The following is a 14,098-nucleotide window of genomic DNA, read 5'->3' as shown; positions in this document are numbered from 1 at the left end:
TATGGTTTAGGAGCATACGATGTCTTCGAAATATCATCCACTGGAATTTGATCACTACTTTCATACTGAGGAATGTTATGTGGTTTTTGCTTCAGCTGATAGACCACAATATCCATGAGAGCAATGAGGTAACAGATATATAATTGTTAATGTGTTATCATGTATTATTTCTCAAAGTAAGAATATAGAAAGTAACTAAACATTTGGTTTTGTCTGTATAATGAATTTGGGTCTCTTTTTATTTTTCAGCCGTGGTGTCGATTTATCACGACGATATACAACTACTTTGTGGTGACAAACTTTTTCTGGATGTTTGTTGAAGGATGCTACCTTCACACAGCCATTGTAATGACTTATTCCACTGATAAACTGAGAAAATGGGTCTTCCTCTTCATCGGTTGGTGTAAGTATGTTCATGCTGACAGTACATTAGTAATGCCACACTCATATGGTTTGTATCTACAGCGATGCTGGCAACATGAAGAAAGTCTGTTTGTATAGCACATTTCATGCACAGGGACAACCACAAGTGTTTTACATAATACATTAAAACACAAGAAAGAAGAGGGTAACTAGTTTGACAAAATCATTAACTAAATTGTCATGAAACCAGTAAAGATACTAAGTAAAATCTTCTAGTCGCAGATCAGGTTAAATCTTTTCCGCCTGTTTTGATAGAAGAAAAAAGTACAATAGTTTTCTTAGAGATTTAAATGTAATTGAGAAGTTTGAAGTTTCAATTTCAGAGCACCATTTGCTTTCACACACTGTGGAAGTATGGAAGAAAACATTCAAACTAAGAGATTGTACACTTTGAGCCTTGGATAAATGCATAGCAACATTGTTTTATTATCTGCGCCGAATTAATAAAACCATTCACCACCTTTACAGCTGCAGTTACTGTACTCCACTGTTTTCTAAAAACCAGACTGATGAGTTGATGAAGGACTTTTAGAGGATACAAATCAGGGAGTTTGGAAATCTGCCTCAAGGTATTTAAAATCGATGGACAATCCTTGGCTGTTCTCAAACTTTCAGTCATATTAATTGATTTTATAATTGTCATTTGTGTGGACGTTTGTTTGAGAGTATAAGCACCGCAAGAATTGATGTCTGGTCAGCAAGTGAAGAGGAGGGAAGCCCTTTTAGTGCTTCAGACTCAAGATAAGGCTTCAGTTTAATAAGAGAAAAGGGCACAATCAAATGTGGAAAATGTCTTCTTTTTTTTTATGCTTGATTTTCAGTGATAGAGGAGTTTTGAATAAGTAGCAAATGCCCTGTCGTGACCGTATAAATTATTTATGCTCACCTCGACCGATAAAAGAGGCCTTTTGTACGATGGAGCAAGGCCGCATGAGTGTCAGAATATTTCATCTTCATACAGCAAAATGCACACAGGAGCATGCTTGTCCACCTCTCTAAGACTGTCTGACATTTTCTTTCTCTGTTTATATAATGGGCATGGTGTGCTCCGCAGTTAGGAAAAAAAATAAGATAATTTACTGAATGTAGGTCACTTTAAAATGACCCAACAGAGCTTTATGAACACATGATTAAAAAATAAATAGATTCCAGCAGAGTAGATGACATGATAACAGCAGATGGATGACATAATTGAGAAGCTCATACTCGTTTTAAAATAGAAACTATCGACAGAAGATATCATACTTATCAATCTGGTTTTTTATGCCCTAATGTGATTACAATTTAAAGTACAGGCAGCTTTTCTTATAAAGTTTAGATTATCTGAATAGTTTCATTTTGTAGGTCACATTCCACACGCTCCACAGGTGTAGATTAAATATGGTGTCTGTTTAAATATAAAATCACTGTTCGCCACAAACCATGCATAATGTATTTTCAGCGGACACAATATCTTATAAAGTGAAGAAGAAATATAAAAATACTTGGAAACTGTCATAGTCTCTTTTTTACTGGAGGTACATTTTGAAAACTATTAGTAAAGAGATTGGATCCCTCATTGTGCCACTGATATTAGTCTTAAGAGCTTTTTAATTAGTATTCATTAGGACGTGATGGAAGTAGGGCATATTAAATCTGTCCTCTATACCAGAGGCCTGATGTTAGCCAGGATCAAAATAGGTTTAGACGTGTATTCTTTCAGGTCAATTAAAGGTTGATCCTCTGATCATCTCAGATTTACAAACATCTGATCCTGTTTGTTGAGGTTGTTACAAAACTTAATCTGTCACTATGTTTTTAACACATCTGATTCATGCAATAGCTAAAATAGCTGGAAGATATTTTGTTCAATTAGGTTGTTGGATGACTGCTAGGGTGAAAAAGTGAAGAATCAACTGCTTGTTAAAAAGGAGCAGACTTTGCCCAAACTGTGGTCCCGGGTGATTTTGGGCATTTACTTTTTTACTTTTATTTTAACATGCAGCAAGAAGAAGCAAAACATCCTTTGATGCTGGACAAAACATTTTATAAATTATATGCTCTGAATGAAGATCACATTTACATTAAAACAAATAAGGGACTGTATACTGATAGTTAATGCAACTGTCCTAGTGTGAAATGTTTAATTACAAAATGTTTTGCAACGTAAAATAGAGCGAAGAATTAATTTCTATTGCATACAAACTCCCAATAAAACCTTACCTGTTTTCAAGAGACGACAGCTAAACTCAAATGGTTTTATTTAAAATAACTCAAGCCCTCTCTGTCTTTCTTTTCCAAGCCTTGCACTTTATTTTTGTTGAGCATACAGCAGACAAGTCGTGCTAATTGAAAAGATTACACATGAAGTATGGTCTTTGTTCAGCAGAGGGTCATCTCAGAAAAACGCAGAATAGGAATTTTTAAAGTGGAAGGGAAAAGAAGCAGAGGAAGACAGAAACTCAGCTGGATAGATGGAATTACAACTCTCACAAAGATATCAATTTATAGCTGCTACATCAAAGCTCAAAACCGCTACGAATGGAGAAACTTCATCAAAAAGGTCACGAATACTCAGATATGAGTAGAACAACGACAGGTGTAGATTAAATGTGTCTGTTTAAATATAAAATCACTGTTCGCCACAAACCATGCATAATGTATTTTCAGCGGACACAACATCTTATAAAGTAAAGAAGAAATATAAAAATATTTGGAAACTGTCATAGTCTCTTTTTTTACTGGAGGTACATTTTGAAAACCATTAGTAAAGAGATTGGATCCCTCATTGTGCCACTGATATTAGTCTTAAGAGCTTTTTAATTAGTATTCATTAGGACGTGATGGAAGTATTGACGACGATATTAATCCATTATTTGTCTACTGGATCTCTGAGTGTGGTTCCTAAGTGATCTATCGTATGACTCTGAAGCCTCTTTAGGCTTAAAATTAAGTTCCTGGAGCCCTTTCAGAGGAGGAAAGATGGAAACATGTTTCTTACTTTTTGAAGTTTATACTTGGTGGTGGGAGCTTGTAGTGTTGTCATTTTTCCTGTGGACTGTGCATATATCTCTGCAAAACAAAAACAATTCATTCAGTCATTCACTAATCTGAGCGTTTGCAATTGTAAAACAAAATGCTTTCAGTTTAGGTTACCGAATGTTTATGTTATTTTTTTCTATTTAAAGTCTTTTTTAAAGGAATATTCTCTGCCAACCCAGAATTACGCCAAAGCATGTAATACACCTGTTTGTCCACTAGAGGAGACCGTATCAATGTCACATTTTGCCTCGCCTACGGGCGACATAAAATTCTCTTTTCAATTTAAGAACTCAAAGTTTTCCTCACCCTAACTAAGTAGTGTTTTTTTGGCCTAAACCTAACTGAATCGCAACTGCGCCACATTTAACCCAAATCATGTATTACACACTTTGGCGTGATACCAGGTTGTCTATGCCCTTATACTGTATGCTTTGACATTATATCTCACTTCCATGACTCCTTTTCTTTTAATTCAGGTATCCCATGTCCTATTATTGTGGCCTGGGCCATTGGAAAGCTATTTTATGAAAATGAACAGTCAGTATCCTACCTAAAATTCAAGGCCATATCCTTTAAATGTATTTTTTTAATGATTCCCTCAATTCAACAGCACCTTCTTTCCTTTTTCTGTAAACAGATGTTGGTTTGGTAAAGAACCTGGGAAATATATGGATTACATTTACCAGGGACCAGTAATTCTCGTGCTTCTGGTAAGCAACAACAAAGCGAGTCATTGCACTGTACGTCTGTGTCTATCTTCACATTATTTGTTAGACTATAGCATATATGTTACACTAAAATGCTGCTAACTAACTAAGAACTAATGCCTGCTTAAAGGTGTAAACTGATGAAAGAAAATCTGCCGCAAAATTGTTTTTTAATGAAAGCCATTTCCATGCAGTATCATGCTTTTGGAAAGGTGGGATTAATCTTTTAATCCTGTTGTGTTAAGGCAAATTCAGACACAAGACTCCTGAAAATGAGAAATTGTATTCATAGAAATGTATTAGCTAATTGGTATGTACAAGCTCTCACCAACCTGTAGTAAGACGGTGAGCACTTATGATGTGTGTGTCCCTGTAAAAGTCTTGTTAAGAGAGGAGTTGTGCTTGGACTTGTGTTATCCTATTCTCCTCTACCGCCGCATTTACTGAGCAGTCCGTTCAAAGCAGATAATTGTTCTCTTTGTAAGCCATTAGCACAGGGTTCAAAACTAATTATCACTTGTCTCGTTTTTCCAGATAAATTTTGTTTTCCTCTTCAACATTGTAAGGATTCTTATGACCAAACTAAGAGCTTCAACCACATCTGAAACTATACAATACAGGTAAGTGGCTAATGTGCATATGTATGGCACTCTTCCTCCATCTGTTTGCTTCTTTAGGTTTGTTTTAGCCTTCGAGGAAATGCATTTTTACCATGAAACCATCATTCTAGCCTTAAGAATTTGTGTCACACTTAATTTCACACAAATCTGTGAGCTTGAATATCAGTGAGAAGATATTTTACGATCAAAGGATCCAGTGGTAATGACAACGAAATCAAATCAGGGCCAAGTACAGTAGGATTGGAGATCAATTATCATTCATATGGCTTTTTCCACGTCACTTTCAGGCAAAGTATTCCAATTATTGAGGTAAATTTAAAAACAATAAATCACATTAACACCCCTAAACAGATTTATTTGATGTGTCTCAGTAAACGTCTGATACTCTAAGCCAGTAAATGATGTTTTCAATCAAGAAATTACTGACAAGTCCTAATAGTCAGATGTGTTTGTTTTTTTCAGTTTGTTGCAATGTTTCCTACAGCGCTTCATGCAAAAGGTTGTTTCATTCAGTTCTACCTGTGACAAGTAGAAAATCCCTCGTGTGTGACAAGACTTGATGAGGTTTGGTTTGTACCTCAGAGGCGGGAGTTTTGTGTAGTCCATCTTAATCTTGTCTTGTTGTGCATTTGATTGTTAAAATGGTGAGCTTGTTTTCTCACCTGCTATATATGTCAAGTGTTCTAACAAGTGTTTTTCTCCTGTGGGGATTACTTCAAGCAGTGTTTGCAGTGTCACAGCTCAGACAATTTCAGTTCAGGCTTTTCAGGGTGGAGTCAGATTTATGGTTGTGAGCCATGCAGATTAAAGTGAGTGGAGGACCGTGGGTTCAAGCCTAGTTGTAAAAATATTAATTTAAAATGCTTCTGGTTTTACTAGATTTGCATGAACAGGAGGCTGGACAAGGAAGTATTTTCTATTATCTTCATATTGCCAGCCTGTTGCAACTCACATGAAGGTCTTAAGTAAACAATGCTATTGTTCATTCAATGTGTTTTTTCACAGTGCAGAGGCTGAACATTGTGTTCGGTCATTTAAAAATTAAAAACTTTATGTTTTTGTTTTAACCTATTTTTTTATTTGGGTAAAAGATAAACTGGCAGTGGACCAGGGTCTAACATTATAAAAATGTCCATTTTGGTTTGTGTTGCTTGCATTACACTAGCTAAATCTTCTTAGCAATAAATTAGGTTTTCATATTATATATTATGACAACAAAGTGCTGGGTGTTTTTTTTATTTTTTATGTTTCAGTCTCTCACTTACACAGAATCATGCATTTTTCGGAATCAACTTGGATGAAATTCAATCTCCTATTTTTGTTATTTTATAAATGAGGCTGCAAATGTTTCATTCCTGTTTTCACAGAAAAGCTGTGAAAGCAACGCTCGTATTGCTACCTCTGCTGGGCATCACCTACATGCTCTTCTTTGTGAATCCGGGGGAGGATGACATTTCACAAATCGTTTTCATCTATTTCAACTCCTTTTTACAGTCTTTTCAGGTGAGAATAAGAACAATAGCAGTGGCCAACCCTTGAAAAGCCAGACACATTATCTACAAAGTCAACAAATGTGCAGCAGTGATTTCTTAATGCGTTTTATCAGAGTTGAATCATTTCTTTGAGAACAACTTTTCAGGTTGGTAGGCTTCTAGTGGGAAGATGATTTGAAGTAGCATCCGTGCTGTGCTTACCCACAATATGGCCCTCCCGCCTCATGTTCAGTGCTCTCAGCTGTCACGATTATCGGGGCCATGTGGGCATGATTTCGGCTTTGTGGCTAGTTTTCAAAAATCATTCTATCTTCTGTGCTTTAATGTAAGACTGAGTGGGAGGAAAAAGGGGATTTCAAACAGAGATTATTTACAGTCAAAAATTCTATTGGCCATGACAAGGTTTGCTCTTAAAACTTAAGGCAAGACACAACAGATGAGTGGGGTCGAAATATACTGGATGTCACCATAAATCTTCCCCTTTTGATTACTTACAGTAGGACATTATTTCATTGTATCACAAGTTTTCTTTAAATACAAATGAGGCATTATATAGGCTAATTAAATATGTGCTGATCTGTATACATTTCCACGGCAGAAATCTGAACAATGGATAAAGGTAGTCAAAGTTTTACTGAGGGGATTTTGGATATCTCTTTTTATCACTCCATAAATCATAAAATACTGGTAACAGCCACAAAAGAATAAATCTTCACCATGTTTGTTGTCATAAAATGTGATATAAATCAAGCTATGAATAATATATGACGAAAACATTTGGTGAAAACATTCAGAATCTAGATGGGACTAAAACTGGAAAGATTGGTGTAAATATAAGTGCTACTGTCGTGGAGATTTCCACTTTAGTGGTGGTTTAGAGTGTGTTAAAAACTCATTTTGAAACAATTTATCAATTTGTATACAATATATTTTGGTGAATTCAGAAGAAATGTACGGATGTAAATTGACAAAGAGTTTTAGATAAACATCTAAATGTGTATTTTGGATGTTTTCCTTCTACTGGTCTGAAAGATGTTATAGAAGCAAAACTTTCAAAATTGTGCTCACATTTATCTAGCCTTTTCTTATGAATTATTTGATTTCTAATTAAGGTTCCAAAGCACAATAGAGCTTAATTTTCTGCTTCTAATACTAATGTGTCTTTTTTTGCAGGGGTTCTTTGTGTCAGTGTTTTACTGCTTTCTAAATGGAGAGGTGAGTCACTGGAGTTTAGACTGTAGGTATTTATGATTTCAATCAAATTGTCAACGTGTTTTTTCTAAACAATTTTCTTGATGAAACTCTAAATTGATTTCCTTAATTAACTTAATGGTGTTTTTCTAACTTACCTCCAAGTTATCAATTTGACAAAGTTCAACCAGGGGCAGGATCAGTTAGCATTCATTTAAAACAATTCAAAAAGATTCTCTGTTCTGTCTTTTGATGACTGTCTTCAATTATATTTAAAAAAAACAAAAAAAACCTTCACTCATCTCTAACATTATTAACTGATTAAAATAAAATAAAATAAAATAAAATAAAATAAAATAAAAGGACCAGAATTCCAGCTGTTTGAAAGTCATTAAAGCCATTATAAGAATGACAAGTTTGGCAGTAATTGTGCAAAATGAAGGACCCCCTTGGTGCTCTTTCCCAAACATCAAATAATTGACACTCAGGTTGGAGAGTTTGGTAATTTTTTTGAGGAACTGAGAAGAATTTAAATCACCCCTCTTGTAAAAAAGTATTTAATACAATTTGAGACTGCCATTAGTAAAAGGGATTGTGTGGCATTAAGAAATATGTTTGCATTTTGAAAATCTTTATTTTAGTACTCACTTTTATTGATGCAGTAAATTTGCCTCTCCTCCTCCAATGATGATAATTTAAAAAGTAAAAATAAAAAGGTGGTTAACTATTTTGGGGGGGAATATTCCACTAAATGCCTTTCTATCCATTTGAAAAATAAAATACTTCTTCTTTCTTTCCTTTTGTCTATAATATAACAGTTATGGTTATTTAGGCATTTCTGTTCTATTGGGTACTCTATATAGAATTCAACACTAACAGAATACTTTGACGGGTTGGGAAAAACGTATTTGCCTTCTGGCCAAAAGTTACAATACAAACCACAGGTGCAATACATAAATCAACGCCCCTGGTTAGGTTTAGGCTCAAAAACCACTTGGTTAGGGTTCTCCAATACATGCACTCGCAATAATAAGTACCACCACTATTTATCCTCTACATTTCAGGTACGGTCTGCAGTAAGGAAACGGTGGCACCGCTGGCAGGACAACCACGCCCTTCGAGTGCGAGTGGCACGAGCCATGTCCATCCCCACGTCCCCGACTAGGATCAGCTTCCACAGCATCAAACAGACAACAGCTGTGTGACCAGAGGAACAAGCACATAATACCCACTAATCTTTTTGTCCAGAAGAGACAATAAACAGTGATTTCCAAAACAGTCTGACTCCTCTGACAGACTGAAGAGTCAAGCAATTTATTTTGCCTGTTGACTAAAGTACATTTTAACTGTACATGAAGTAAAAAAAAAAAAGGTGTTTGGAGGATTAATTTTGTTATAATGTACAAGAGGTACAGGGTTTGGGTTTTTCCGAAGATTGGAGTATTTAAAGACATAAAAATGGCATCATCATCGCGTCACAGCAAGTCTTACCATATAATCTTACAGTGGTCTTATTGCTGTCATCTTTCTGCTCAGTGGCATGTAGGCTCCCATTGTGACTTCAATGGAGGGGAACGAGAAATCTTTGAAATTTGATTGACCACGATTCATGTTGCCAAAACACCCATTTGTATTTAGCATAATCAAAATGCCAAACAAATGCTCTTTGAGTTAAATGTTTTTTGGCATCAAGAGCTTATTTTTACAGACAGTAAAAAAAAGCTTTCAGGAGGAAGAAGATTCACCTGAATTTAATATCAAAAAAATGTATTTGAAATATTCAGTCACTGCCTTCTGTGGTGAAAAGGTTCAACAACTGGTATTCACCAAAACACGATCTATACACATTTTGGTCAATGTGAGCTGAGGCTATTTCATACAAACAAGCCATTATAAAGTAGCCTTTAATGTGTCCTCAGAGTCATTTTTTCTTTAAGGCTGTGTACTTTTATATAATGCAGAATTGTCTTAGTCTTGTGCTGTACTGTTGTAAACATTGTTAAAAAATAATGGTTCACAAGTTTCCTGTCTGTACCGACTATTTGTTTCCACCACTGCTCTTTTACTTCCCCTTTTTAGACTTCTTTTTTTCTTCTCTGAGAAGGAGGGTCTCGACATAAACAGCCATTTAATGTGTAATGTGTTTGAATTCCCTGAGGCGGATAGATGAGCAGTCCCAAGTTAAAGCCCTCTTCCAGATGACTGAAGATTCAAATTCTATAATATTTTATGGAGTGAAAGTCATTCATAGTCATTTATTTTATGTATACATGTGTTAAATGCCACGCATGGATTTATCATGGAGGCACAGTGGAGGTAGATTAAATTTGTTTGGCTTCATGGAATCCTTGTGGCTTTCTCTTAATCGGTGTCACAACTAAGCTTCTGGTTCAAAAGAAGAAAGGCTTAATGAAGTGAGAACCAATCACGTCTCTAAACACTTGCAGGTCAGGTCAACATTACTGCCTGCCTGCAACGCCAGCACTTAGGGCAGCTAACACAATAATAATGGAAACAACCATGTGTCTGCTTTGGCAAAGCCCCCCCACCAAGGTACTTTTGTTTTTACCCTAAAAGATAAAGACGGGAGAGGAAATGTTTGTTTTGAAAAGGATCACAAACAACCAAAAAGTCTGAATAACATTGTAAGCTTGTGTTTCCATATATTTTCTACATAACATCCGAGGAGTATCATTGTCTATCAGGTGGTATAATTGAGAATGTTAAAAAAAAAAAGACTGTCTGACATTTTGGGAAATACGGAAATTCTCTTTCTTGCAGAGAGATGGATGAGAAAATCATCACCACTCTCATTTCTGTTTGTTAATTATAAATCCACAGTACTTTATGTTTTGTGTGGAGTAAACAAAATATAAACTACGTTCTGTAACTTTGACATGTTAAGTGAGCCCTGGAGGTGTCAGTAAGCAGGTCGACTGTCTGTTTACCCCCATCTCTGCTTGTGTGCTAAATCTGCACATTTTCCAAAATATCAAACATTATTTGAAATGAATAATGTTGGTCTGTATTAGATTTTGTATTGATTTATGAATCATTTATTTATTTATATTTTTTTTAATCGGAGTTTGTATTTAAAATATTAAAGAAAATATACAGAATTTCTTTTAAACTTAACGTGTTGTACAGAACATCAAATATCTCATCACTTCTTGATGTGAAGTGTATATTTCATATTTGTATTTTGTAAACTTTTGTTAAATTACAGCAGATACTTTTTGTCAGTGTGCATCTTGACTGGACTGATGTTAGCCGGTGAATTAATTATTAAATCACCCAAAGCAATTTAGGTGTAAATATTTTACTTGCATTTCTGCAGCCTTGCCACTCGAGCAGCTGTAAAATCGCAAACCCTTCCCATGACCTCGTCATGTTACATAAACACATAAAGGACTGCATTACATTGTAGTCGTGAAATATTTTCATACCGGAATTTAAAAGGAAATAATTTATTCAAACTCACCAAAGAGACGAACCATGTTTACCAACATACAGATTTTTTTTATTGTCTACCTATTTATATTCTTGTCACAGAATTTTGTAGACCAAATGTTGACTTTATTTTGTACATCATTTACTGTACATGAAGTGTATTCAACACAGTTTGATGTGACACCTAATGATTTTATGGAAAACTCTTTGTTGAACCACCCATGTTGCCTTACAAACAAAAGGAAATGCATTTTTTTTTTGTAAAGAGGAAGCTATTGTCTCTTTAAATTATGTATCATTGTGTTACTGATATACACTTGTACATGTATATGTGAAGGAAATTTGAATTAAAATTATACTCTTATTTCTTCTTTTTGGCTCTTCATACTAAAGGGAAATTTTTGAGGAAGGTGTTAACAACAGTGATTATTGTTGACAGAGTACATGATGCATTATGTCTCTTCAGCTATGCAGGGCAATCTAACATTGGCCGCAGATTGTACTAATAGGATCTATTTAGTTGATTAATTTGCCATTTGTCTCTTTTCACTCGGGGCACTGAGTGAAATACATACATATGTCTTGTAATGACTCAATAGAATAAACATTCAGATGATAGAGTGGACAGCTGCAGATTCATTCTCACTGTGGCATGTAATTATCTGATTTGTAAATATAGGGGTTTTTTTTCAGTAATGTGAGGGAAGAAGCCCTGAGAGGGAAAGATACAGTTTCATACATTTCAGGCTGGGCTGCAGTGAAATGGAGCAGAAACTACTGCCTGTGCCCAGAAGCCTCAGGACTGATGATATACACATCCCCAAACAATCAGCTGGGACTCTGATGCAGCCTAATAAAGGCTTGTTGTGACAATTAATGCTTTTGATGGTTGACAGCAGTATGAAAGGCAGACAGTTATGCCAGAGGCACATTTGCATTTTGTTGTGGATTATTTGCTGCGTGCTTCCATGTATTTTTATTAAACTGGATTTCACCAGTCATTACCTCAGCTAAAAACAAAGGGCTGGCATCACAACATAAGTGGGCTACTGCACCTAAAGTACAATATCAATTTGAAAAAAGAAATATATGTAATATAGCCTATAGTATTCCTAATCTCAAATTACTTACTGAACTATCTCAGAGCATTTACGGAAAACACAAAGTTTGACCTCATTCAAAACACAGACCTTTAGTGTGATCCTTTAAAAGAACCAAACACTTCTCTGGGCTTTCCAGAAAGCATTTACCCCTGAGACAGCTCATTTGTTGAGTGCATTTTGTCGTGGGTTTCTTAATTGTTGGACACGAGATCAACGATTTATGCCGTTGAAAGAGAAAGAAGGTGAACGAAGAAGCGAAAACTCCTGCAACAATTTGCAGTAAGCTACTTCATATCTTCGCGACCGAGAGAAGACGTAAGCTTATTGTACCTTCAGGGCATGTAAAGAACAGACTTTGAAACCTCAGTAATCCCGCTCGCGGCCTGTTGGAGTTTTAACGTCTCCAGTTTTAACGTCTGCAGTGCTACACCAAACATGTGCTGATGTGACATGAGCGATTTGATTGAAATAAACAATTTCAAGATACAATCAGTAGAACACATACAATAAACACCTTGATAGACAACCACCAAACAAACAAACTCATCAATAAAGCTCCATAAATTCAACAACGATCTATAATATCTGACAAAAGCAGTCTGTTAAGTCAGTAAAGTCCAGTAAATCCATTCCAGAAAGGTATTTAATCCAAAACACATTACATGCATAATACACACAATCTGCTGTTGCATAATTTGAAATTTCCCAGCAGGTGTTCATAAGTTTCCAGGTACTCTACAGTCTACAGTCATGACTTGAATTAGCATGTAAACCTGAATCAAAATGGCGTCTGCACTTTGATCGTTTTATTGACACCTCACCAGAGCCAATAGGAGCTTCCATATCCTGTCGACAGCCTACAATAGCCAACCAGAACCGAGGTGGTTGCCCATTTCCAACAGATCCAGCCTATCTGAAGTGAAGTAACTGATAACTAATAAGAAGTACAAATTTATGGCTGTGAAGGAGCTTTGACAATTTAGAGTTTGTCATGTTTAAACTTAAAGACCACAAATGTATTAGAGTAAGGGTGTTGAGTTTGAAACATATTTACCTGCCTGCAGGACAAGCTGCTATTAGTGGTGTTAATGAGAGACAGAGAGTCCAGCATTATTGGAGCTTGACTCATACATTAAAAAAGACAGGATATCTCTTTAACTAAACAATCTCACTTCAAGGGAGCAGCAGTTGGAGTTTATCTGTTTTTTTTAAATTTTGGCTAAAATCTTCAAAATTAAATTGAAATAGCAATTGCCACAAAAATTTGATCTGAAGGTCTGTTTAGTAACTGTTCCCAAGATTTCTGGCCTAATCCAATTATCTTAATTCATTCTTTGTTGAGTTCATAGTTTGTTTGTTTGCTTTTAAATCTTGTAATTGCTCCAACATAGCAGAGGAGCAATACTAAATCACGTTTCTTTTCTCAAAATGAGTTGCACTTTATCATTTACGTTTCGATTTGTACAAATGTGGGTAACATTTTCAAAGGGAGGTATGCAAAATTTGTATAACCTGATTTTATTTATTTATTCCCTGATGGGACACATCATTAACAAGGGGAGGGGGTGCGGGGGCAGCAGACTGCTTTGGGGCTTATTTTAAGTCAGTGACTCTGGTGCTTTAGGTCAGCGGAATACTAATAGAAAAATATGCTGTTTCTCAAACTTTTGACAAACAAATATGCAGAGTGACCGCAGATTATATGTGACTAATTAATTCATTTAATCGATTAAAACCAAAAAATGTCAAATGAGAATATTTTAATTCAGCATTATATTTTCCCTACGGTTGCTTTTGGAACCTGAGATTGAATACAATTAAAGTGCACTTGGACAAGAACAGCACTGTGCCTCAATGGAAAAGTGGCTGTGCACAAAATAATAGTGGTTAAATATATTGTCTGATGAGACTGAAAGGAGAACTAACTGCGAAAGATGATCTGGTGTGATGAAGGTCAGCAGAACAGACAGGGAGAGATCCCTTAAAACGTTATTTGTGGTGAAGGTACGGCTCATATTAATATTAAAATGGAATTCAAATAGTTTGGGTGGGTTTGTCTCCAAATTAGTTATTACCTGAACAGGTCAGTG

At 35.6% G+C, this 14,098-nt stretch overlaps 1 protein-coding gene across 1 annotated transcript in view; it reads left to right on the top strand.

Moving 5' to 3' along the window:
- Nucleotides 1–11,269, top strand: part of LOC138617317 (corticotropin-releasing factor receptor 2) — a 31,707-nt gene extending 20,438 nt beyond the window's left edge. The window contains exons 5-12 of the mRNA XM_069692226.1: nt 11–128; nt 250–403; nt 3,921–3,981; nt 4,082–4,154; nt 4,686–4,771; nt 6,139–6,274; nt 7,438–7,479; nt 8,520–11,269. Of these exons, the coding sequence (XP_069548327.1) occupies nt 11–128; nt 250–403; nt 3,921–3,981; nt 4,082–4,154; nt 4,686–4,771; nt 6,139–6,274; nt 7,438–7,479; nt 8,520–8,660 (811 nt within the window). The 3' untranslated portion in view covers nt 8,661–11,269. The remainder of the gene's footprint in view (nt 1–10; nt 129–249; nt 404–3,920; nt 3,982–4,081; nt 4,155–4,685; nt 4,772–6,138; nt 6,275–7,437; nt 7,480–8,519) is intronic.
- Nucleotides 11,270–14,098: the final 2,829 nt, after the last annotated feature.

The sequence above is a fragment of the Brachyistius frenatus genome, unplaced genomic scaffold (genome assembly GCF_029030835.1).
Source record: "Brachyistius frenatus isolate BFR_SWC_R1_liver_20210118 unplaced genomic scaffold, ASM2903083v1 Contig_12, whole genome shotgun sequence".
Lineage (NCBI taxonomy): Eukaryota > Metazoa > Chordata > Actinopteri > Embiotocidae > Brachyistius > Brachyistius frenatus.
This window is presented reverse-complemented; position numbering and strand designations above follow the sequence as displayed.